A 27,289-nucleotide genomic window follows, 5' to 3' on the forward strand; every position below is an offset into this window, starting at 1 on the left:
CTCCGCTTAAAATATTTTTGTGGAAACTGTGATGTATTTTTTCAGGATTATTTGATGAACTGAAAGTTCAAAAGAACAGCATTTATTTAGAATTTATATACTGTCAATTTTGATTAATTTAATGCAATCTTGCTGAATAAAAGTATATCTTTATTTCTAAACAAAAATCTTACGACCACAAACTTTTGAACGGTAGTGAATGTCTTACCTCACTAAAAAAAGACACCTCATCCTGATTTACAAGTAGGCGTGTTGCTACTTTAAAACATGTTTGTTAACAACTTAGTTCCTTTCACATTGTAATAAGTTAATATCAGTGATGCTCTACAAGGAACCAGAACAACTGTGTTTCTCAAAATCCAGCAATTCTACAGGTCAAGTCAAGTCACCTTCATTTATACAGTGCTTTTAACAATATAGATTGTTTTAAAGCAGCTTTACAGTGATAACAGGAAATTAAAGTAACAGAGATTGTTTTGGCTTTACAGCAGCTCTAGAATAAAGTTATTGTCCAGCTAAAGTTAGTTTTGATTGATTCACTTCCGTTGCAAAGATTATTAGTTATTAACTTAGGGGCCGCTTACACGACACCGTTCTAACAGAAAACCCTTAACGTGCTCCGGCCCGCTCATTCGCACAACAGTGCCTGGTGGCTTGAGAATGCAAACCTTGAAATAGGTTATCTCTGCGCAAACTTTACAAAATGCAAACCTATGAAAACGCTGACGGCGTGCACATGTGTATTACGTGTTTAGTCTATAGGTATGTGCGTTTGAATATATATGTGCACAGACGTGTACTCTTTCTTTACAAATTGACCTCAACAAATTACTTATCTGGCCTTAAAAAATTATAATACAGAATTTTGTATCGCATCCATGTAGCCATGTGACCTGGAATTATTTTGACAACGTTTTTTCTGTGCAGAGTTAAAGGGAAGGGAAGGCACGGAAAGGAGGTCTTCACATGGGAGAGACTAGTTGACACTTCAGAACTGCATTGTCGTAGTGTCCAGGCGCATGTGACATGTACTTAATCAGATCTAGATACGGCCTGGATTCGGCAGACTGCGGTAAACCTCGGGATAAACAGAGAGACTAATATTAGCGTAGACGCCATTCTTCTTATGATGTAACGAGTACATCAGGATTTATGGGAAGTGTTCCCGGTTCCGGCTGACCTAATCTATGCAGCCTAACATTGAATTATAGAAGTTTATAATGTGTTATGTGTATGCTAGGTCAAAGAGATGTTTTTAGTCTAGATTTAAACTGACAGAGTGTGTCTGCTTCCCGGACAATGTTAGGAAGACTGTTCCAGAGTTTTGGTGCTAAATAGGAAAATGATCTTCCACCAGTCGATTTTGATATTCTAGGTATTATCAACTGGCCGGAATTTTGAGATCGCAATAGACGTGAAGGACTATAATGCGTTAAGAGCTCGCTCAAGTACTGGGGAATTAAACCATTTAGTGCTTTGTAAGTAATCAGCAATATTAATTTATTAATATTTACTTACTTTAATTTATACAATGTTTAATTGGGAGCCAATACAGTGTTGATAGAACTGGGCTAATATGGTCATACTTCCTGGTCCTGGTAAGAACTCTAGCTGCTGCATTTTGGACCAGCTGTAGTTTATTTATTAAGCGTGCAGGGCAACCACCCATAAGAACATTACAATAATCTAGCCTTGATGTCATGAACGCATGAACTAATTGTTCTGCATTTGTCATTGTGAGCATATGACGCAATTAAGATATATTTTTAAGATGGAAGAATTTGGTTTTACAGATACTAGAAAAGTGACTTTCAAATGAAAGATTGGTATCAGGTCACTTGGTCAGTTGTATGAAACGTTCAGTGTCCAGGTTTACAAAGTATGTTTACTGTATAGAAAACTGTACAGACATGTTGAAAATTAAGTACTAAAGGAATAGGCACTTTTAGTATAAGGCCATCAGGAGAACAATGCAGCAAGAGACATCAGCATCACTGAACAATCTGCAAAACATTCAGTCGTCAAGTGTTGTTATTAATGTCTAATGCCCCGCCACCTCTTAATGCTCATGGCTGTATGACCGTCACTCTTTGGTTTTGGCCTGAAGTTAGGAAGGCTTTATCCAGCATTTATGAAGTGAAGGCACATCAATTTATTGCCTTATGGCAGGACACACTGGTTTTATGAGTGATGATTTGTGCTGTAACTGTATTTTCTGGGAAATGAGGCTTGGTAACGCATAAATAAATGATGGAAGTACAAAAGACTGTTTCACATAGCAGACAAAAACATGCTGAAAGAATCCCCCATCAAAAATATATATTAAAAAATTGTCCAAAAAAATCTCACATTAATTTAGAGGTTCAGTACTTTCAACTAAAATTCATTCAAAATGTCAAAAGTTTCCTGGAAACATTAACAACAAACAAACACAGAATCAAAGGCTACTGGTCTGTTGGAAAATGAGAAAGAATGGAGTGTTCTTGTGCAATGGCTGCCAGTTCTTTTAGGAACTCTGTGAAAAGAACTGTGGCGTATACCTCAGTTTTGTTTAGGGGAACCACAGTTTTAGGTTGGATTTGGTTCTTCTTGATTCTGTCTGCTTCAGAACCATGGAGCCAATCTCCAGTCTGTGGACTCTGAGAGTCTAGATTGAAATGGAAGAAAAACCTAGTCATTGTGCAATATTTAAGCATTTTCATAACGTCTATCATTCAAACCAATAAAAGGATGAGTATTATATTGTCATACAAAAAACAGCAGCTATGTACTCCTGAAACTGAGACAAATAACTTCAATATCAAATAAATTAGATTCAGAGTAAAACAAAATGTGTAAATCAGAGGACAGTTTCTTCCACAGGTCTATACCTTTATTACATTATATTATATTATATTATATTATATTGGGTCATTTCGATGAAAAAATTTGATGTATGCGATTACAGACCCAGTGGACAAACTACAGTACACCTGTTGTGTGCAACAGTCTTCTTCAGAAAACATTCTGCTGATACAGGAGCAGATGCTCACGGTGGGTCATGTTTATGAAACACGTACATATTGTTCATTCTTAAAACAGTTTTGTGTTTATTAAGCTTTGATACATAGTGTCTTAAATATAAAACAACATGACTAAAAGGATATGAACATTCTCTGACCTCTTAGTGAACTCTCTCTGGCCAATAAGCAGTGCTGAGCAGCTGTGAGGAGCTCAGGGAAGTCTTTATTATTCGTGGACCACTGCTCTATCTGGTTCTTCACTGAGGCCAGTACCTACACAATACAAAATGGAAAGGCAAGAAGGGAGAGAGAAATTAATGAATAAACAGATTCCACATTCCTACTGATACCATGTATTAAATGACCAAGCTTCACTGAGATTTTGAGGGCATTGACCTTGCATTGACACGGTCATTCTGAGATGTGCATCTGAATAATATTAGAGTTATAGAGACAAATGCAACATTCACACCACAGCTGAATGTGGTCCAAATAAAAAAAAATTGTATCCCCCAAATCCGAGGCAATGTTCACAAGCTCTTAAATGTGCCCCACATTAGACATTGGTCTGAACAGGTGACATTTCTAAATGGACCTGCATACATAAAACACTGTTAATCTGAATCTGAGAGACATTGAACCTGATGTTTAGTGACATTCCAGGGACTCATTATTTTCTACATTAAGCATGCAATGACAGTGAATATTGAGTTAGTGTGACTTAAAAAGTGAAAGTGGGCCAAATCCTAATTGAAAATATATTAATTAAAAAACAAATTGTATTTGGGCAACAAATATTGCCTTACTGTCCATGTCAAAACATAGAAGAACAGAGATATGTATGCAAGTAGATCAGATACTGTATGTACTTCAGTACCTGGTATAGTGAGCGGACGCTGGGCTGGAACACCATGTTTGTGTTGAGAAGGAAGGAGCGCAGCAGGGGCTGAGGATAAGCAGCTAACTGAGCCAGGATACCGGTCAGAAGCAAGTTCACATGGAGCGCGTTACTCGGCATGTTTTCTAGACGAGACAGCAGTACACTCACAAACGGCCCTAAAAGAGACAAGAAGAGTAGAACTCAAATAAATAGAACACAAACCCAAATATCATACAGAATATTAAACTGAAGTTAACACTAAATAATTCCAAAACTCTGCATAGTAGTTTATGGGGGCCATAACTGAAGTCACACTTCATGAGATGTTTTAGAATACTTTAGAATAGAATCAGCAACATCAGTTACAATCTTTCTGGACTCGTACTTTGATTTAATTGCCATGCAAATGTAAAATGATTGAACAAATGGTGTATAGATGCTAATTGTTGAGTTGAACAGGCCATGTGACATCAGAAGCAGAGTACTGCTGAAATTATAGCATACTGCATACTGTTTTACATGAACAGGCAATATACATTAATGCAGTGTTTCCCAACCCTGTTCCTGGAGGTACACCAACAGTGCACATTTTGGATGTCTCCTTTATCTGACCCATATACAGTATTCTGGTCTTGGAGTCTCTACTAACGAGCTGTTGAGTTGAATCATTTGTGTTTGATTAGGAAGAGTTGGAAAATGTATAGTGTTGGTGTGCCTCCAGGAACAGGGTTGGGAAATGCACTTGCAGTATGCTAGTATTCCATGTCTAATCCAACATTTGATTAACTGTTTCAGGTATAGAACAAAAATTTGACTCTGGCTGTATCCGAAATCACCCCATAAGCCTCTCATTATGAGTCCATATCAAAATATGTTTTACCGACCTGTAAAAGGCACAGAATGACCCTTGCTCCCACTGCGAGGTTTGGTCCCAAAAGGAGACAGCAATGTTTCTGCCTCTGGTGTCTCAGGTGAGAAAGAGTTAAAGTCTATCTCATCTTCCTCATCATTCATGAGGTCTGTAGGACTCTTGAGTTCACTGTCTGCTTTTGCTGGACTACTAGGCTGTGCACCCAGAGTTCTAATCAGTTCCTCATACTGGGCCATGAGGTCCTCCCCTTCTGGACCCGTTGACTTGTGGTCTGATTGTGACCCTCTCTTTTGACTGTCCATTTCATTTACTGAGGAGTTCAAGCCATTGCTCATTGAAGATTCTGAATTTGTAGTCTTTTGATCAGTTACTGGTCCATCTAACACCTCCTGCTCTGCTGGTTCAGTAGGTCTGGATGAGACATGATAGTTGCTACCAGATTCATTGGCATCCTTCTGAGCTACCAGGTCATAGACCATAACATCATTCTGAAACTCAGACTCTTCAATGTAAGAGCCCTTCACAATCATAATAGCGGTTCTCCTTAGTTCTTGAATGTGCTTTGGGGGTTCTTCAGGGATGGGATGAGTCTCCTGATCTTCCTCTGGATGCAATTGTGTTGGACAAGCATCATAGCTATCATCCCACTCCAGCTCCAGCATTCTGGGAGTAGCAGTGAGATCTTTGAGGGGTGGACCGGAGCGATGCATCTGATTTGGGGTTTTCCTGCTGGCAATTGGTTGCCGAGTCCTACCTGCTTCTTCCAAGGTACTACGCTGGTATTCCTCTGGAGGAGGGTTCTCACCGTCGTATGGGGCGGACCACACACGGCATGCTCGCATACAGTGACTGATGCCGTTTTGTGCATCGTACAAGTAGTGCAGGTAACTGACATCCAGGTAGATCTCTGAGCCAATGACACAGGAGTTACCACAGTCGTCCTCCTCTGATAGGACCTCCTCTGATTCTAAAGGAAGATATACAAGCAATTTTAATCACAAGCAATACAAGCAATCTCATTACATTTCATGACCTCTTTTTCACAAATACTGATCCTAACAAAAGTAGTTCTCTGGAATTTGTATCAGCTTGTAAACACTTTAATAACAGGCACAGACATTAAGCGGATTACATGTCTGGAATGAAGAAATGAAGTTGATGCAGTGAAATATGTTGCAGATTTAATCCATAAGACGGAAGTCACTAAGACGTGAATGGCATTTCAGTCTACAAACAGTCCACAGAGCAACTGGAGTCCCGTCATCTGAACCAATTTTGATCAAGTTTGATCTCTGTCAACAAATCTTCAGCGCATAATTTATTGGAGACCAACACAAAAAGATGCATGAAATCTTCTTGTCTCACTTTTGACATTGAAACCTGGAAATAATTTGATAAAACAACTTTAACAATTATCACTTCTAAGGCTATGCAATAATCTAGGACAGGAGTGTCCACTTCTTGCTCCTGGAGAACTAATGCCATGGACAGTTCAGCTTCAACTTCAACTTGCCCCAACACACATGCCTGGAACCTTCTAGTCAGCCTGAAGACCTTAAATTAGCTGGTTCAGGTGTATTTAATTGGGGTTGAAGCTAAATCACAGGACAGTGGCCCTCCAAGAGCAAGATTGGACACTAATAACCTAGGTCCTTAAAAGATTTAAAAGTCTTGTTATTACAATTATACATTATGCACACTGCAACCTCAAATGACATAATATGGCAAACAGTTCCACAGGAAGTAATGAAACTACATGATACCTATTGTTCCTGTATGGAAGCCATCAGTGACTTTTGACCACAAGATGGAGTCCAGTTTTCTAAGTGGCGGGGGGATGATATCTGGAGAGCAGCAAGAGGGTGTAAGGGCTAGAAACTTGGCAGCTGATACAGAGTAACAGTCTCTTTCTCTCAGGACTCTACGCTGACTCAACATCATATGGTTACAGGGGATCAGGTACCTGTAGGGGGAGGAGAGAGACAACTTATAGTGCCCCAAGATATGCACTTCTACACCCAACGGGAAAGTGATTAACATGTCACAATGAACAACTGATACTGTGAGACTGTGGTTTACAGAACAGAGACTATGGTTAAGTTCAAACTGCAGCCTTTGAGAATATTTAAAATACATATGATGAAAATCTTGTCAGAAATAGAACAAATGTGTAAATAAACATGACAAGGCAGCAGAAGTATCCTTACTTGAAAATCAACTGGAGCATGACATCCTCACAATATAAGCCAATGAGAGTGCGGAACAGAGCCAGAGATACAGTGCCAAGCTGTAACATAAGCACAGCCTATAAAACACACTACTACAAACAAAAACAGCTTAATGTGAATGTTAAAAACAATAAACCTAGTTGATGTAAAACGTTATTCCATATTAATCTTGGATAAAACAAAGTTGACTTTCTTGTGGATAACAGGATGCTTGAGGCTCAGTGCTGTAGGGTGTTTTGTTTAAATACACATGCTGTGAAAACTAATATTTGACTTCAAATATTAGTCTCATGTAGTAGAGTCTGCAATTGGAGAACAATTAAGAGTCTGCAATTGGAGAACCTTTATCTTCATCCCTCTACCCAATATACCAACCACTTCTTACAGGAATAGTTCACCCAAAAATCATCAATTAGTCATCCTCATGTCATTCCAAACTTATTAAATTAGACTTTATATGGCACCAATGAAAGAATCAATGAGCGTGAGAGCCAATGAAGTTTGTTTTTGTGTGTCACACAATCATGTTTGAGCTTCTGCAATAACTGATGAGATTTGTTCTTGCAAGACATGCAAGTACGGTACCTGCCATTGACCTATTTGATGTGCTCTATGTATGTGCATTGAGTGTGTATAAAAACATAACTTAAACCTGTTTATTATATATATTGATTGTCTCTTCAGTAGACTTTGATTAAACAGCTTAATTCATATGGATCACTTTTATTATGTCTCATGAAGCCTTTGAAACTTGAAAGTTTTGGTGGAATGAACTTTTAATGGTGGGACAGAATTCTCAGGTTTTATAAAAAATATCTTCATTTCAGTTTCAAATATGAACTAAAGTCTTTCGGATTTGGAATAACATGAGGGTGTGTAATTGACAGAATCTTTATTTTGGGGTGAACTAACCCTTAAATACTTTCGTAGCCTGACTTCACCCTTTATTTGAAGTATAGTAATACAGTAGTGTTACTAACAGTTGTTCAGTTGCCCATTCTCAAGTATGAACAGTTTTTTTTAGATCGTTTAATATAAATGGCTGACATTCAGAATAAAATTGTGATTACCTGAAAGGGAGTATTGATGCGGCTGACTAGTGTGTCCAAAATATATACGCTGTCATGGCGATGGAGCAGAATGAAGCTGAGGAAGGTGTGCAGTAATGCAGGTTCAGAAACACTGCGTATAAACAGGTCCAGGTATGCTGTTGTGGTCATCACCTCTTCAAGTGTCAGCTACAGAAGATTAGGTTGCTTGAAATTAAATCTTTTTTACATCAGCTGTCGGATCTAGAAAAAAAAAGCCTCATGGCTCACTAACCTTGTGTAATGCCGGTGCTAGAACAGGTACCAGAAAACCATTATGGATGTAGCCAACCAGCTGGTTTCTGATGGAAGGATGGGCCACCTGCACAGAAAGCAAAGCTAAACTGAGACACATTCACACTATATAAATGTGTTTTCACTTCCTTTTATCAACTTGGCACATAAAGATAAGGGACCAACAATGTTTATTTAAAAGCTCAACCTTTGTCTCCTGACATAAACTTCCTCTGCACATTTTTATACATTCTTCCTGAAGTCTTGTGTCTGATTGTAAAATGACTGATCATTTTTGCTATAGACCAGGGGTGTCCAGTACTCTTTCTGTAGGGCTATCTTAAAGCAAATTTAAGCTCTAGCCTAATTAAACACACCAGCTGAATAAGGACTTCAGGATCACTAGAATTTTCCAGGAAGGTGTGCTGGAGCTAAACTCTGCAGGAAATAGACCAGGAGCTAAACTGGACACCTCTGCTATGGACAAAAACTCAGTAGGGCAGTAGAAATGAAGTAGCAATAGCACAAACCTGTATGACGGCGTTGCAGAACTCCAGGGAGTTAAGAAACTGCACAAGAGCAGGCAGCTGCTGCCAGTCTTCACGGTGCAAACAGTGCCACTCCTCACTTGGTACATCTAACTTGGTAGGCAAAGATGAGTAAAGCCCACTCAGACCTGTAGCCAAAACCTTTAATCAAAACAAATGACATGTGTTACTCCATTTCATTCATCTGCAAACATTAAAATCTTCACCTGGGAACAACCTGACAGGATTTTCTTCTCCTGGCTTTTAAAATCAATGAGAAAACATAGCTGGATGAATTATGGATGAGCACTGCTGTGGATGCCAGGTTTATAATGTATGAATATTGAGTAAATGTAATAGCCAAATAACGCAAAATGCAACGTGTGCACATTTGAAGAAAGACAATCATTATGTAATAGCACAACAATCTTTAGTCACATGCTTCCTGCCTTTATTCACTGGCAGATGTATGTGAGGTCGCATAGGGCTGAGAGAGCATGTGAGGCTGAGAGTGCATGTCCGCTGCCAGACTCTATTGAAGTTGAGGGTGATGTCATCTCAGTAAGAAGGGTACTCATCTATGGTGTAACGAATTATGCAATTATCTCTAATTACTTTACATAAGCACATACTGTGCTGCTGGAGGCCCACAGTGACAGATATTCGAAAGAAATTCAGAAAGAAATTCAGGCATTCACTAAAGCAGTTTGACTGTCCATTTGACTATATTGACTGGATTTCATTGTGATTTCATAAACAGCCAGATAAAATGACTCCAAAGTGTTATTTATGCTCAAAGGCTAAGTTATAATGAGCATATTTCTTTATGGTTTGACAGTTCATATGATGTATTGTACAGTATGTGTACATTCAGTTCTGGTTTTGTATTATTTTTATTTTTTTGTTCTGTCACATTTAACATTACTTGGCCCAAATTAATGAGCTGTGTTTATGGATTAAAAAATGTCATACAATACTAATAAGCGTTCATTTTTTGTTTACGTTTTATCTGTGATAAAAACAAAAACTATTGGTCTAAAAGGTTAAAAATAAAACAAAGAAAAAAAAAAAGGTTTTAAAAGTTGCAAGTAAATTTAGGCATCTCAACATGCATATTGCATGCATATATAAATATTTACCTTTTTTTTTTTTATTAAGATTAAGATTTTATTTTATGTGAGCAGAAGATGATGGCAAAAGTTATCTAAATGTACAAAAAAATATATATATTGTGTATTTTAGGCAACGTTCACACTGTCAGTCCAAATCTGATTTAATTGAATCCTTTGTAAGTTATTCAATTCTGTAAATAACTGAAACAGATCACAACAAAGTAGCCAATCACAGAAAAGGACATTATTAGTGGTCAAATCGACAGCAAATCGCAATTAATTAATCGCATGTGTGTGTGTGTGTGTATATATATATATATACATATATATATATATATATATATATATATATATATATATATATATATATATATATATATATATATATATACAGGGCCGGCCCGAGGCATAAGCGAACTAAGCGGCTGCTTGGGGCCCCCTCGCCACCAGGGGGCCCCCAAGCGAGTTTTTTTTTTTTTTTTTTTACATATTAGGCCTAATTAAATTAAACAAGTGACATAAATTAATGAATGGATTAATAATTCAAGACAAGAAAATTCTGATTTCATGATCAATATACCTGCCTACAACTGCTGCTGTGTCTGCCAGTGTTTGAGTCATATGCGCATAACCTCGCGTGCATAGAAAACTCGTGCGCAAAGTCACGGTAGCCTAATGTTAAGCCATTTCACACAAATTTGATTTGATCAATGATTTATCCTTTAAATTTAATGATATTCAGAACAGAACAAGAATAAAAAAATAACTATAAACAAGCCAAAACGAAATAATTTAAAGCGAAAGTGAAAGCGGATCTCTCTCATTAGAATCAAAATGTTTCAACATTCGCGATGGATTTGGATGGTAAACTATTATTTATTATAGGCTTCTTTGTACTTCACCCACGTTCCAATATCGAGGGAAAAAATCATCCTCTTCACAAGCGCAAAAATGTGCTTGAAATCCAATATCGAGGGAAAAAATCATTCTCTTCACATGCGCAAAAATGTGCTTGGAAACATCACAGTGGAGCGGTGCTTAGGCTACGCAGCGCTGAATGGTACGAATTGTAGGCTACTACTGACTATTTAAAAAGAGCAGTGTAATTTTTATATGTTAGTTTGACTATTTTATTATTATTTTTTATTACGGCTATAACGAACAGGCTGCGATGTCAAGATTGCAGTGCTGGAATAGCCTATGTTGTGTGTGTGTGTGTGTGTGTGTGTGTGTGTGTGTGTGTGTGAGGCGCGGACGCGATCGAACAGTGGAAACATAAACACATACTCCGTCATGTTCATATAAGACATCATTCAAACTGCAAAGGGTTGCAAAACGTTGGAGGATATTTTGCAAATAATTTTTTTTATATGTTTTTTGACAGTTTGTTTTCAGAAGTGTCAAAGAGTTATTAAAAGAGTAAAGAAAAAGTTAAAACATTTTTATTTAAGTATCTATTTTTTATTAAGTAGGCTATTTATTTTGTATTAATACATAACCTCATTGTATTAATTTATAATGTAACATTATAGAGTGACATTGTGTCAATAATCGTCAAGCACAGGTGACTCCGCGTGGTGGGAGGGGGCCCCCAAATCAAATTCTGCTTAGGGCCCCCAAAAGGCTCGGGCCGGCACTGTATATATATATATATATATATATATATATATATATATATATATATATACATACATATACATACATACATACATACATACATACATACATAGCCTACATACATACATACTGTACATAGCCTGCATACATACATAGCCTGCATACATACATGCCTACATACATACATACATACATACATACATACATACATACATACCTACAGACAGACAGACAGACAGACAGACAGACAGACAGACACACACACACACACACACACACACACACACACACACACACATACATAAACAAAAACTTTTATGTTAGATGTGATTACCCGTGATTAATCATTTTGACAGCACTAATTATACTATTTATGCAATATAATAATATAAATGTAATAACTTTGCTTTTCATTTATTACTTAAAGCCCACTTTAAGTTCTTCCACAGCAAAAACTACTAGCCTAGCCTTAAATAAATAATTAAACATTTAAAATAAAGTCTAACAGTAGCATTCAGGTAAAGAAATGGTACAAAACTGTGTTTTGTTTGAGTAACATTAATGACAAAGTGACAGCAGCCTATGAATACCTGCAGCTGTCTAAGACCGACTGCACGGATCAAATATAATGATACACATCCTATTTCTTTCTCAACTGTTTACGTTCACTTAAGACATAACCGACTGTTTACAAGAATACTCGCTGAGATGGGTTTTTTTACCATAATTTTATGTGTATGTGTCAGCGAAATGAGATGCGAAAGAGGAATTAATTCCGTGTTGGCACACTATCTAAAATGCGCCTGTCTCTGTGTGTGCGGCTCTCACGGATCAACTGTGATCCATTGCATCCCTAATTCTGCGTAAGCCACCAACTACAGATGTTGTCTTACAACATGACAATGAGTATAACAAGACAATGACGTCTTATGAGGCAGCAGCAGAAACACAGGAGGATGGCATGTGTGGCTTTATTCCCTGCTACTGTGAAGTGTGTAGACCAGGCTGACTAGCAGTATATTGTAATATTTGCTCGACCTGCACTTCACAACAACTTCGTTTGTGCAATTACTTTCAGCATGTTTCTTACATGATTACATTTTATGTGTCATAAAAGTCATTTTTAAAGTCAAAGTCAGGCAGAAAAGCTATGTGAAATCCAATCAGATGATTTCAAATCACATACAGTACAGGCCAAAAGTTTGGAAACATTACTATTTTTAATGTTTTTGAAAGAAGTTTCTTCTGCTCATCAAGCCTGCATTTATTTGATCAAAAATACAGAAAAAAATGTAATATTGTGATATATTATTACAATTTAAAATAATTGGTTTTCAATTTATTATACTTTAAATTATCATTTATTTCTGTGATGCAAAGCTGAATTTTCAGGATCATTACTCCAGTCTTCAGTGTCACATGGTGTGACATCCAGTCTATCACATGATCCTTTAGAAATCATTCTAATATTCTGATTTATTATGAGTGTTGGAAACAGTTCTGCTGCCTAATATATTTGATGAATAAAAGGTTAAAAAGAACTGCATTTATTCAAAATAAAAAATATTTTCTAATACTATAAATCTTCCTTACTATCACTTTTTATCAATTTAACACATCCTTGCTGAATAAAAGTATTGATTTATCAAAAAAAAGAAAGAAAAAAACGCAAATTACTGACCAGTGTATACTGTTGTTACAAAAGATTTCTATTTTTAAAACATTTGCTTCTTTTTTTTTTTTTTTTTACTTTTTATTCAAAGTATCCTAAAAAAGTATCACAGGTTATGGAAAAATATTAAGCAGCAGAACTGTTTCAAAATTCAGCTTTGCATCACAGAAATAAATGATAATTTAAAGTATAATACATTGAAAACCAATTTAAATGGTAATAATATATCACAATATGAATTTTTTTTTCTGCATTTTTGATCAAATAAATGCAAGCTTGATGAGCAGAAGAAACTTCTTTCAAAAACATTAAAAATAGTACTGTGTAGCTTAAAAACAGATTTGTAAAAACTGTATTTTATGTGATTTTTTTGTCGTTCACACAGGCTAAATATAATTGGATTCAAATTGGTTCGACAGTATGAACAAGGCTTTGATTACATTGGGATTCAATACAGTATTTTGAACAAGTGAAATGGGAATGCAAGCCAAATGGAAATTCCTTTTCAGAAAGCACCAAGGTCCCTAGAGACTATTTAATTAAATGGTAATTTAGGCAATGCACAGCATTAAATAAAGTAAGCCTACCACAGCAGTAACTTGGATTCTGTCCAGAAGTGCTCAAGATTATCCAAGTAGCTTAAATAGAGAGGAAAAACAAATAGAGAAAGACTATAAATAAAAGAGGACGACCTACAATAAGAGACTCATACCGGACAGAAATAGGTGTTCTCCGCAATGTGTTTGGCCACAACATTGTTCTCAGCAGAGAGAGCCATGATAAGCAGAAGCGCATCCCTGGCCTGCTGTCCGACTGACCCTTCCCTGTGTATGAAAGGGATGAGTAAGGAAAAGATGAGGAAATTAGCTGCTCCTTGGTCCTCACTTGTATGGAAAAACAGCTCCAGGACCGATGGGTCTTTAGCCAGGACACAGCACAGCTGGTTCAGGAGCAGCACAAGTTCTGTCTCCACAGTGGAAGAGCTCGGACCCGACGGCGAGCCAGAGCAGGATGACAGGAGCATCATCAAGGGCTTCAGTACAGGTTTATGATGAAGTAATGGCTGCTTGGCTTGTCCGATCAGCATCTCGTACATCTTCAGTTGCTCTATTTTCATATCATCTGTGAATTCTCGCCTCAGGCTCCAGATAAACAGTCTCTCCAACACGTTCTCCATAACCACAAACTCCAGGATGGGCCCCATGGCTCCATTTTGACCACACTCCTCCTCCATGAGAAGGAAGAGCATGTGCTCTACATAGTTCTGCACAGCGCTGGCCTCATCGCCAGGGATTGGACCAAAACGGAAGCTGCCGATTCCTCCGCCCCCACCAAGACCGTGACCTCCACCCAGGCCACCAACATTACTGCGCAGTGGATCATGCTTCTCTAGAATCTTTACCACCTGAGAAAATGTCAAGAGATCAGAGATAGTTCAAGCTGGAGAGAACGGTCAAAGTTAACATTTTAACATGCTAATGCTATAGAAAATTACGAAAAGTTCTCTGTTTACAGTATGAAGTCGCCCCAAAGTGTTCTTAAAAATAATTAGATGAATATAGTTGTTATTATTATAGTTGATAGTTATTATGCTAATTAAATCAGAAGTAGGTGAAAGCTGCTAATCCTGATCATCTGAAACAATGAGCCCCCTGTCCTTGTGCTGATCCATTAACATTGTGACAAAACTCCCAGTCAGGTGTGTCAGACTAAGATTTTGTTATTTACAGAGCCAAGGAAGAGGAAGTGCAAGCAAGGACAAATGACATAATGCTCTTAAAGTGTATCATTCATCAATGCAAAGTAAGCAGGAAGAGGTGAAAGAGTGAAAGTGTTAACGAATGCAACGGAGTACTAAACTATTCAAATGATTTGATATGCTGTTACCAAACATACTAGCTTGCTTTCAGAAAACCACCCTAATTTCTGTCTTTAGAGTTTCTCTAATGGCCTGAACTTGTCTTCTGTACCCAAACAATGCCTCCTATGTTCTGGAGCATTCTGCTGAATCAACAGGAGAGGTCAGGAGCCTTATTCACAGTGTAGCATTACAACAGGATAGCCTGTCCTAAGACCAGTTCAATCCAGTTTAATTTACTTATTTTAATTATCGAAAATTTTATATTTTATTATCCTCAAAATAATACCATTTAAATGTAAATATTTTATTTTAACTGTTTTATCATGACGCTTCAAAACTCCTTATTTGTATAAGAACTGTATATATGCTGTATATTCACAATTCATCTAATTATATACAAAACAAAAGTAGCAAGCAGGTTGTATAGCAGGTGGTAACGGTTATCTTCTGTCTGCCAGTTATATACTGCATAAAACAATATTTCCCGTAAAAAAAGAATTTTAAGAAAACATGTAATTCTCATTTGGAGGTCATAACAATGATTGTGTGTTTTATTTTTTTATTTTGCCAACAATAGCAACATGTGTACATAAAACAGAAGAGAAATAGCACTGCATAGTTGAAGAGAGTGTTGTTTATATTTATGAAGAGCAAGATATTGGAAAGATATTGCGTACCTGCGCCCAGTGGTTTTTGAACACAATCATGCATGTTTCGGGGTCTGCTCCTTTCAGGACCAGTGACTGGCCATCTCGGTTCCCATCGGCAACCATGGATGTCATTGTTGTGCCCTCACTAAACCATCATGTTCAGGTTGAAGGGTGGCGCTGATGCCAAATTTCAATGTGGACAACTGCACGGTATGGTAGCATTAGACACTGATCACCTGCAGATGAATAATCACAGAAAAGCCTAATTAAAAAAAAATAGGAAAAATTAAATGAACAGTTTCAATAAATCTGATATTGAAAAAAAATTTTTTTATTTATTAATTAACTAACTAATGTATTAAATCATACACACACGCATAAAAACACACCATACACACATAAAAATAAAATAATAAACATCTATACTTGCACAGCACAAACCAAACACAAATAGTAACATCAGAGAACCATTAGGTCGTGGTCTGTTTCAAATGTGCATCGCTTTCAGTAGATGTCTTGGCAACACCATTGTGTCATCTTTAGAAAATCAAAGCCTTCCATGCAGGATTTGCTGGGATCATGTAGCTGCCTAAACCCTATACATAAGAGGGACCTCTTTATGAAAGTGAATGAATGCACTGCCATCACTTCTAGATGTTAATTAACAGCATGTGGATGTGAGTGTTATGCAATATCGTAGCCTACATGTTATGGCTTATGTAATGCTTTCTAAAAAAAAATTTTTTTTAGCAATACCGCATAGCTTTCTCTCTACTGTATATGCCAAGCTATTTTTATCAAATCAATAGGCAGACCCACAGCCTTAAGCATTTAGATAACAGCTATTGGCTTAAACCAAATGTGTGTGCACTAATGATTCTAGATGGATACAAAGATAACTTTTGTCTCTAGTCAAAAATGCATGAGGGGAGAATTATCTAGGCTATAGATTCATGGTGTGTGTGTCTAAAAGATGAGCAAAAGCATAAACAATGGCATTCTCCACAATCCATGTCGTCTGGAGTTCTTTCTAAAGAAAGATCGCACCTCCAAGAATGCAGTTGTGAAAATTAAGTTAAATTGAGATTATTACACGCTCAGGGTATTCTCTCAAGCTTCATGAGATGCATGCTGGATGCCGTTTAAACATATAACATATGTTAAACATTTCCATGTAGGATGTTTGGCTGTTTTTCCTTCACATTCATTCACACTCATCAATTTAAAAATTATTTTGAAAAAAAGAAGAAGAAAAAAAGTTTCTTTTATAAAGTCATTAATATGTAGGCACAAACTGTTTGTCTAAAAAAATATTTCAAGCAGTTATGTATTTTATATTGACCTTTAGATTTGAGAATTGAGAAACTGATGTTCTTTTATTCCCTTTAAATAAATACATAATGATGCAATGCTAAATACAACACTATAATACTAACTAAAACACTATATTAAAAACATAATATGCACATTTTATTCTCATTCTTCTTATTAACAATGGTCAAACTTGTCAGTCTCTCTCTACATTAGATTCAAGTTTAAGAAGTGTTCTCAGCATAAGCATGTGTACAGTACACCTCTTCAAACAGGACCCTAAATGAGTGCATCACACACCACAACTGAATCTTTACACTACACTAACCAGCCAATCAGTAGCCAGAAACCATTACCCATGCCTGAATTAGAACCAATCAGTGCAGAAAGCTCAATCTATCTCAAACAGAAATGTGACAGAAATAGGCAGAGATACACGTGGGGCAATCCACTCTCACTAAAGCACAGACACAGAGGGGAGACCGTCAGAATGGATTTTAAATTTCCACCTACCTCAGTCAGACTATTGCTGAAAGCTGCTGCCGGGGAAAAAGTATTTCGTATGGCATAAAACATCCACATCTTCAGAGGGTTCAGGAGTCTCTCCTGAGACATGTAGATTGAGATCTAGTCAAAGGGGGCTCTGAAAAAGATTTAAAAAGGGGCCAGGAAATGACTAGATGGATCAGAGCAGTGACAAAGAGCTTTAGAACAGTTCTGCAGAAGAGTGGGAATGAGAATGAGGAAGACACCAGAAGAGGTGGGAATTCAGAAACGCAGAGAGCGGGAGAAGGGGAGAGAGGGAACTAGTGTCTGTGAAAAATTCCAAAGTGCAACTGCATAAAATCCTCAAATAAAGTTACTCTTAAATCCCATTCAATAAATGGACAGACACAAAGAGCATGAAAATACTGATCCCATGAGCCACTGCAGCTTCAGGAGATAATGCTTAAACTGCTGGGGATAATTTTTCCCTTCCTTTGTCAGGAACAGCCCTGCCAAAAAAATCCAGGTTCCCACAGGGCAAGTTATATATCTTGAGCACCAAATGGGAATATTTGAATTAATTCTGATGGATCAAGTGACACTGAAGACTGTGGCCAAAGACTATAGAATAACACAGGACGAGTCACTCTTATTGTTTTGAAAATGGAAAAGTGCAAAGCTCAATATGGCGGAGTAGGTCCCGCCTTCTAAATAAGAGCCAATCGGCAATTGGTAAAGTCATCGCATCACTGCAGCTGCCGTTAGAAACTCTGGTTATCAGATGCGCACTTCTACTGCGCATGCGCATTAGCTTGATCCAGGCTGAAATTTTGTTTTATAGCAGTGTTTCCAAATCCTGGTTTAGGAGCACCCCCTGCACTTTTAGGGGCCTCCCTATTCAAATGTCCCTGATTTAACTCATCGGCTCATTAGGAAAATACTCCAAAGCCTTGTTCAGACTGTCAATCCAAATCCAATTTTTGTGCATATCCGTTTGAAATCAAATCAGATTTAGAAAGTGTGAATGGCAAAAATTATATAAAAAAAATAAATAATAATAATCCCATGAAATGTGGAATAGAGCCACACATACCAGCCTCCTACAGTTCTGCCGCTGCCTCCTAAGATGGAGTAGTCCAGCGCGGCGGCTACACATTGTCATGTTGTAAATAAGACAACATCTGTATTGCAAACCCCTCCATGTTGCGGTTATTGTTGTCATTTTTGGCGTACCTACCAAGTACCAACGCAACGTCATCGCCATAGAAATCAATGCAGATATTCCAGGAAACGAAAGAGAGGCATGGGACACACAAATCGGATCTGAACAGTTGCGATACAGTCAATAATTTTAGATCAAATTACAATTGGATAGGCTACACAAATATTTAGATTTGGACTGACAGTGTGAAAGTAGCCCAAGACCTTAAATATGTGTGTAAGATAAGAGAGACACCAAAAATGTGAAGTGGACCAGGAAAAGATTTATGAATGGGAAAGTATTTTGAAGAATGTCAATGTTCAGTAGAAGAAAAAAATTCATACAGGTTTGAAACAACTTGAGGGTGAGTAAATTATGACAGATTTTTTTTTTATTTGTAAGTGAACTATTCCTTTAAGTTCACTTAAATTTGTTGTAGATCATTATACATGAGGTTATGATGCCTTCGAAAGTTTCCTTACATAATGCTTTCATACAAAAACATTTTTCACTTAAATCATTGACTGGGTAGCAAGGCAACCATCTTCAGTTTCAGACACATACTGCAACTGTGCATCAATGCCCAAACAATGTACCAGTGTGACAAGTGGACAAGTACATCTACTGTTAAGCATATGAACCTGGCTAGTGACTATTCAGCAGCATTACGCCACATGCCTGACCTTTACTGAGCGATCCAGTTGACTAGACACAAATCAAATTTAGTTATATTGTCTGCGTTCTGTTATCAGAAAAACGTGACCCAAATTGCACATACACTCATTAATCAGTGAGAGAGAGGGGTGGACAGAGTAAACCACTGGAGAGGAAACTACACTGGATTCTTGATCTTGTTCTACTTCTTCAAAGAGATCAGAGGAGATACCGGTACAAAACTGGGACAGAGGCACTACAGATATTAGGAAATGACTTTCCTGACAGAGCAGCACAGATGTCTTATCTTAGTAATGGTCTAACGTGTGGGTGTATGAGAATGAGGTCACTCATGATGAGCACACAGGATCTGAGTTTACCTCAGATTAACAGCACTTATCCAATTACGGTCATTTAGTTAAGTATGTTAATTAGATACTTTCCGCTTCCTGAGAAATTACAAACCACAAAAAAAGAATAATTTTAAGGTAAATGTATAATCCAAAAAGACAGTCTGAGAAACTCTTAGGACTAAGAAACTGAATTTTATCTGAGCACAATGCTGGTCACATCCTATAAAGCAGTTCTGAAATGACATCACCCTTTAAATGTCATGCCACACCACTGAAAAACAGGTTTCATGTGTTTGTAGTCACGCCAAAACTCACAGGACCTCATAAGAGCAACTGTTCCCATACGAAAAAAAAAAAAAAAAATCACTTTAAAAAGTAATGTGATATTGGTCAGGGCTGGACTATTTGTTTGGAGTCTCTTTGTGATTGACTCTCCTTTGAGAATGGGTTGGGTTTCACGCCCCGCTGGCCAAAAGGAGTGTCCTTGGAGCTTTTCATGCTGAAGCGAGAGGTTGAGTAAGACAGTCCCACCCTAACACAGGGCTGTCGTAACTTGTGTTGGAGACTGTTCTGTGCGCATTCATTTACTAGCACTTGCCTGTCACATTCCACGCCATATGTTCGACTGCCATATGTCAGATCAGTAGCTCAGAACATTCATTTGAAGCAAGGTTGAAATGAGGTCGGTTAAATGAACAGCAGCATTACTCAGAAAAAAACCTCATTAAGATATATGTAGACTTTTACAAGTCATTAAAATTTGGCATTAGGATTAAATAATGAACCGGAACAAGAAAACATACTGAGTAAAACTACACTTTAAATTCTATTATTAAAAATAGTTTTAGTGTGTTAAACTAAAATTACTCACTTTAAATGCTACATGCAAATTAAGCGTTGCATGTAGTGTGAAAATGGGTATTCACTGAGATTTGCTAAAGAAAGAATACATTTAACAAGTTACCTTTTTTTTTTTAAAGATAACATTTAAATGAGTGGTGGGAAATATAATTGAAATGAAAATAGGGGCAAATGAGCAAGTATAATTAAATATTCAATATCCAATAATTTCATAATTAATTAGCTCTTGCAATTCATTTGATTAAATGTTTAAATGCATGAAAATATCAGAAAAATTAAATAAAAATCTATAAGTAAAAATTACCAATATCGCAAAATTACCACATTACCAATAGACAGTAATGCATGGTTTTTGATCTCGTATGACTTTGAAGATGGGAACACCTGGCCCTTCCTCTTTTCTCTTTCACTCTCTCTCTTTCTATCACACACACAGTGATGCACGTACACATGAAGGACACCCATGCAAATCAAAGCAGGGACATTTGTCATGATCAAGCGCTGTCTGAAGACAAACAAGGGAATTCACCAGGAGTCCTGCATGGTGCCCATGGTGACTGGGTGACGTGAGGGCTATTACAGTGACAGAGACTACTGAAAAATTTACAATGGATGCAATGAGACAACTACAGCCTCAGGTACTGATCCCGGCTCAGGTCACGATTTCTGACCTGAAAGCAAACCCACACGTGAAAACACATTTTCAAAAGCAACACCTGCCCATGGAATCATAAAGGGCAGGGTTAGGATCTTTAAATGATTAGGTTTTGTTTTGCAAAATGCAGCAGATAACCAGAACCCCTTATCATAATTTTATGGCCTGTGAAGGTTTTACTGTATGCACGCTAGATCCAAACACGTGCTGTGCGTTTATACCAGGGGTGCCACAGCCCTGCACAGTTTAATCAAGTCTTTCAGGCTTATCTGAAAACTGCAGGTGTGTGTGTGTGTGTGTGTGTGTGTGTGTTGAAGCAGGGTTGGAACAAAACTCTGTAGGGCTGTGGCCCTCCAGGAACTGAGTTTGACACCTGTGGTTCATACTATACTGTCTGTTCCCTACCCAGAGTTCAAAGCACCTGATCTGCATAAATATTATTAACACACCTGTCTCCTGATTGTTGGAAAATGCACAGGCCTAGAGGTAACTTGGGACCAGTTACTATGGGGACATTCGCAACCCGAGTGTTACTTGCAAACAGGGAAGTGGGTTGGGGAGACAACGACTTTACATAATGCAAAAACCCATGCAAATATGGCATGTTAAAATGTTTTCATACAAAACATGGTTGGTGTTCATCTTCTGTTTACAGAGCGTGACTGTTTCCACACTTACAAGTAAGAAAATCTGACACAACAATCCTGACGAAACACACAGAGAGAGAAACAGAAAATCTATGACACCAAGCAAGGCAATCCTTCCCAGTTCCCACAGAAGAAAGCTTTTCAAAATGAAAGGATTTTATGATGCTGCCTGTTACACTGAGATAAAACAAAACTATGGTGGCCCCATTAAGTCAAACAAAGGAACAGCAGTCAGGTGTTTGCCTTTTGTGATAAAGCACATCATTATGTGAGAAATCCTGCAGGCTTAAAGGTGTGCTCACTATTTAAAAGTAGTTTTATGCTACACAGAGTGGGTTGTGCTCTCATGGGAGCCAGCAATAACATTTACAATTCTTTTTTATGGAATATTACAGCATTTATTTTAAATGATTTATCCATGCACACATCACTTTTTTTTTATTCATGTGCCCTCGTAATCTTTAATCTGAATAACTTCCCCTCCCTCTTGAAACAACATCTCTTCTTTTCTTTGATGATGTGTTTACTGGCATGAGGGTGGGACATCCTGTCACTCACATGAGATCACAGCAATAGCAAACCTCAGCCATCCAATCATCCAATCAATTCGCAATAGACCAAATCAAGTCCTACCCTATACTTTCTTTCCCTTGCTGTTTCACTCGGATATACATCACAACTTCTGTTTCATGACGACTTTAAGATCACATGACCAACTGCGTCACGCAATTGACTGGGCTACTCACTACACTATAAAAAATGCTAGGTTATTTTTTCTACCCAAACTATTTTTTCAGTGTTTGGGTAGTTTTTGTGTTGGTAATAGAGCACAGGCTTTTTGCATTCACTTAAACTGGCAATAAATTATATGTTGGCAATATTGTGTACATGTTTTAAAACTGTATAAAATACTGTATTAAGAACTACTCATTAAAAAAAAAAAGATATCATGTAGACCAGTGGTTGTGTGAGTATTTGACAAAAGTTTAGATGATTTAAGTTAATCTGTAAGTACTAAATCATGTATAAAGTAAATAAGGTAGTATTACTGTAAAAAACTATTATGCTGGGTTAAACAAACCACACAACTTGTTGGGTAAGATTATCCCAACATGTGTTCTGTCCTATATTTACCCAGATGTTGGGTTAAAAACAACCTAAATAGGCAAAATACACAAAGTGGCGCATTCCATAGATGAGAATCCATTAACCACATTATTAGACCATTTTCTAAGGCTGCATATTAAAACCATTTCAAAATCCTAATATAACATAGTGCTATTGTGAAATCACAAAGGCTGATTCAATTAAGTATATGCCCTGCAGATTTCAGATTGAAGCGCAAAGCTTTGGTTACAGCGTGTAGGTTACGGTTTCTTCCAGTATCTCAGAGCAGCTCCGTTCACAGTAAGTGCTGCTCCACATGAACTCTGCATGTGCTGTTTGTTTGGGTTTCTAATAACATGCATTTAGGAATGCATTTAAAGTCTGACGTGCTTTGTGTTTCATAGCAAAGTGTTACTCCATTATCATTTACATGTGTGGAGCGAGCACGTCTCAAACTCCATCTCTGCATATTCTTTGAGTTTGGGTTGCTTATAACATTCATCTGGGAACGCAACGTGCGCCATTTCACCAGATTTGTTACGTAAATCATTTACAAACCTACGCCAACACAGGAGAATACATCAATAGGTTTCTAAATATGCAAACTGATCATTGCCTAGCATGTTTTGATGTCCACATGTTCTTTGTAATGCTGTAGCATTTTGTATCGTAAAGAAGTGACCAAACATTAAAGACTAAGTGGACATTTTAATGAAATGGAAACAAGGATTTGATCTGCTGTAAAGTGTAACAACAATCACCAGGCCGTTGCAGGCATTTGTTATAATTTGTAATGTACATAGGCTAATACGATTGTGTTTATATTATGTATATTACATTATGCAATTTAACGGTGTTGTTCAACAAAATTATATGATTACTTGCTTTTGATACTGTGCTTGATGAATCTATTTTAAGTCATTGTAAAGGCTATTATTGTTTGCATATAGGTCTATTTTTACTACCACAAAAAATATCTGATTACTCGATTAATTGTCAAAATAATCGACCGGTTACACGATTACCAAAATAATCGTCACAGCCATAGATTAAGTAAAATCTTCTAGAGCATCTTCTTAAGACTTTCTTCTAGAGCATTAATTGTTGCATTAATTTCCTATTACCACAGTTAAGCTGCTTTGAAACAATCTGTATTGTAAAAAGCGCTATATAAATGAAGGTGACTTGACTTGACTTGACTTGACTTGGCTATATATAAAGCCCAACACCATAGGATGAAGAAGAGAAGGCAAACAAAGGCTTACTGAAGGCACCTTTAAAATGATTATTGGCCTTCTCTTGGCGTTAAACTTAGGCTATTCGAGTTCAGGATGTGTTCATGAGTACCAATCTCGTCATTAAATCATTAAATCATCGTAATTAAAGCCTAAGGAAACAACATAAACAATTTCCTGACATGATTCTGATATAACAGGCATGCTACATCATTGTTGGTTTGCTAGCATTTATCAAAACGTGTAAGAGGTTTACATAATGAGCAAAGGCTGTTTGTGTATGATTCAAAGGGGAAGGGCAAACAAAATGAGGCAGATCGTAAAAAAATATAGAAAGAAGAGGGAATGTTTGCACACAGAAAACCCTCACGACGTGGTTTGTCTCACAAAGCAAAAGAGATGCACGCATGCTCCAGTTACACAAGTCAGATCAAACGCAGAGATGAGAGAGACACAAAGTGCTTTTTGAAGTCTGAACGCTCTTTGCAGTTCCATTGAGTCATTTTTTCCTGTAAGCATTCAATGCCACTCTTTCACAAGGAGTCTCTGATGATTCAGTAAACACGATTTATGAATAGAACATAATAAACCAGAAATTAGTCAAATAACTGGAGGCAGGGATTAAAAATGTTGTTTGCCCAACATCGTGACATTCATAGTTAAAGTGATGTAATAATCAAGTCACTATTCCCCCAGCATTCCTAGTGAGTCTAATGTCACAGTTATGCAGTACTGAAGGTTGGTGTGTGTGTGTGTGTGTGTGTGTGTGTGTGTGTGTGTGTGTGTGTGTGTGTGTGTGTGTGTGTGTGTGTGTGTGTGTGTGTGTGTGTGTGTGTGTGTGTGTGTGTGTGTGTGTGTGAGTGAGTGAGTGAGTGAGTAAGTGAGTGAGTGTCTGTGTGAGATTTAATCTTCAACACAAGACAAGGCTGAACCAGACAGGGGCAAGCAGAGGGGAGGAGCTACGGCTGGAATTGTAGGCTATACTGAAGTTTAGAAACAAGTTAAAGCTGTTAATCTGTCTTCTACTGCAAATCCACATAAAAGTAGCATAAAATCAACCTGAAGGGTTTCTCCTTTCAAAAACCATACAATCCATTATATTCAGCTTGGCAGCTACTGGAAAGCATCATGGACAAGCTTTGAGATGACGCATTTCAGAGTTATTGAGACAACTGTGGGGATGATAGCATATATGTCAGTGTTCCCCAACCCTGTTCCCGGAAGCACACCAACAGTGCACATTTTTGGATGTCTCCCTTATCCGATCAATATATTTCTGGTCTTGGAGTCTCTATAAACAAGCAGAGTTGATTCAGGTGTATTTGATTAGGAAGAGTTTGAAAATATGTGGTGTTGGTGTGCGTCCAGGAACAGGGTTGGGAACCACTAACATATGTGACAACTTAACAGTATTTTTTGCTGCTGTAAGCACAAAAAAAAAAAAAAAAAAAAAAATTTTTTAAATCAAATTACTTATCTATTTCAACTTGGTAAAAACATACAGCCATAAAGTCACATGGTTCCAACTTCCATCACAGGTGCAACCAGAAAAAAAGCTTCAGATGTGCAACTTCACTTGTTGCTGAAGAATAACATCACACGGAGGGATCTAGAGCATTCTTGGAATTCTCACACTTTCATACTAAATCTAGCAGTGATTTTCTCAGACCCTCCTGCTGTTCTGTCATATTTTGGTTTCTATGTCCGTTTCTTCCCCCTTAACTTACATTTCTGCTCAGCTCCCCTTTAATTTTTATTCCCACCCTTGTTAACGTTTTCTTGACTGTCTCATTATCAGTGTATAAACGTTTGAATTCCAACTTCGTTGAGCCAATCCCAGCATACACACTGCATTACATTTTAAATAAAAATGAGCCATGTGTAAAATATAGGTGTTTCCTGTATGACCAAATTCAAACAAAACATCTGTTGCATTTTTCATGTCATGTCAACAAAGAAGCCAAACTTGGTACACTACACAAGAGGAAGATCTTTAGAATGGACAATGGACTGAGTATGTGTATAAATAACTAGGTAGGTTATTAACTATGTGGTTATGTAAATAACTAGAGTTTTGTTTTAGTAGTCATGGCTCCATCAAGAGTCCACGCATGTTTTTAACCAAGATCAATCTGTTCATGTTCATGTTCGGGCTGGATTAGAAACAAGGTAGTCTACAACTCCGATTTCGAGCAGAACAACACAATAACCCGGTAGAATATGCTTTTTTTTAAAACATAAAACATATAAGAATAAAACAGCACCAACATAGACAGCATTGTAAAATAGCACATACTTCGCCTTTAATGTCCAAACGCTTTTTTTCTTCGACACCTGTCAAAACTTCGACTAAGCAGCTCCGTGTCCCTGTGTTATATTCCTCTGTCGTTGAACCAATCATAATACCGTCTCTTTTTCATATTTCATAATCGTGGCTCAGTGCAATTCGCCACGACGGTTCTATTTATCTGTCAGATCTCACTTTATAGATCCAGAGAGCTCTGACGCCACGGTTCTTGCTCGGTCACCTGAGTGTGGATTAGAAAGGTGAGCTCCAACACAAGCCCCGCCCCTACTTTCTACACCGACCCGGATTGGCTGCTTGGGAGATTGCTCACTCCTATTTGAATAATTTATTCGTCTCTTGTGAAGCAGTAACACATTTTATGGTGTATTATAATAAGATTTCAACATGTCGCATCAGGAAAGGTTTGTGACATAATAGACTAAAATAAATAAACAAATAAATACCGGTCAATAACATTCATAATACTGCGTGCGTAGAGACATCCCAAGCAATGGCGTATAGCCTATAGCCACAAACAGTAACAATATCTACATATAATACATTTCTTTTTGCATAGGCTATATAATGTCGCCATATAAATAAAAGAAGCCTAGATTATAATACCTTAATTATAATTGAGTATAATGTATTCTGACCTGATTCTAACACACTCTTGTTTGAAGTTTTAAATATAGAAAATATTCAATTATGCTACATCTTCAAATTTAGATGAAATAGCACGTTCTCTCA

The 27,289-nt window shown here is 37.4% G+C and overlaps 1 protein-coding gene across 1 annotated transcript; it reads right to left on the reverse strand.

Moving 5' to 3' along the window:
• Window positions 1-1,864: 1,864 nt before the first annotated feature.
• Window positions 1,865-26,848, reverse strand: fhip1aa (FHF complex subunit HOOK interacting protein 1Aa). Its single transcript, XM_084402977.1, has 13 exons — window positions 26,549-26,848; window positions 17,567-17,696; window positions 15,770-15,978; window positions 13,944-14,636; window positions 8,834-8,992; window positions 8,305-8,391; window positions 8,052-8,219; window positions 6,961-7,040; window positions 6,517-6,716; window positions 4,767-5,720; window positions 3,880-4,058; window positions 3,161-3,275; window positions 1,865-2,647 (listed from the first exon to the last, which is right to left on the reverse strand). Exons 3-13 carry the CDS (start codon window positions 15,872-15,874, stop codon window positions 2,445-2,447), a joined length of 2,943 nt encoding a protein of 980 aa, XP_084259103.1. The 5' UTR covers window positions 15,875-15,978; window positions 17,567-17,696; window positions 26,549-26,848; the 3' UTR covers window positions 1,865-2,444.
• Window positions 26,849-27,289: the final 441 nt, after the last annotated feature.

This window comes from Rutilus rutilus (assembly GCF_951802725.1).
Source record: "Rutilus rutilus genome assembly, chromosome: 2".
Lineage (NCBI taxonomy): Eukaryota > Metazoa > Chordata > Actinopteri > Cypriniformes > Leuciscidae > Rutilus > Rutilus rutilus.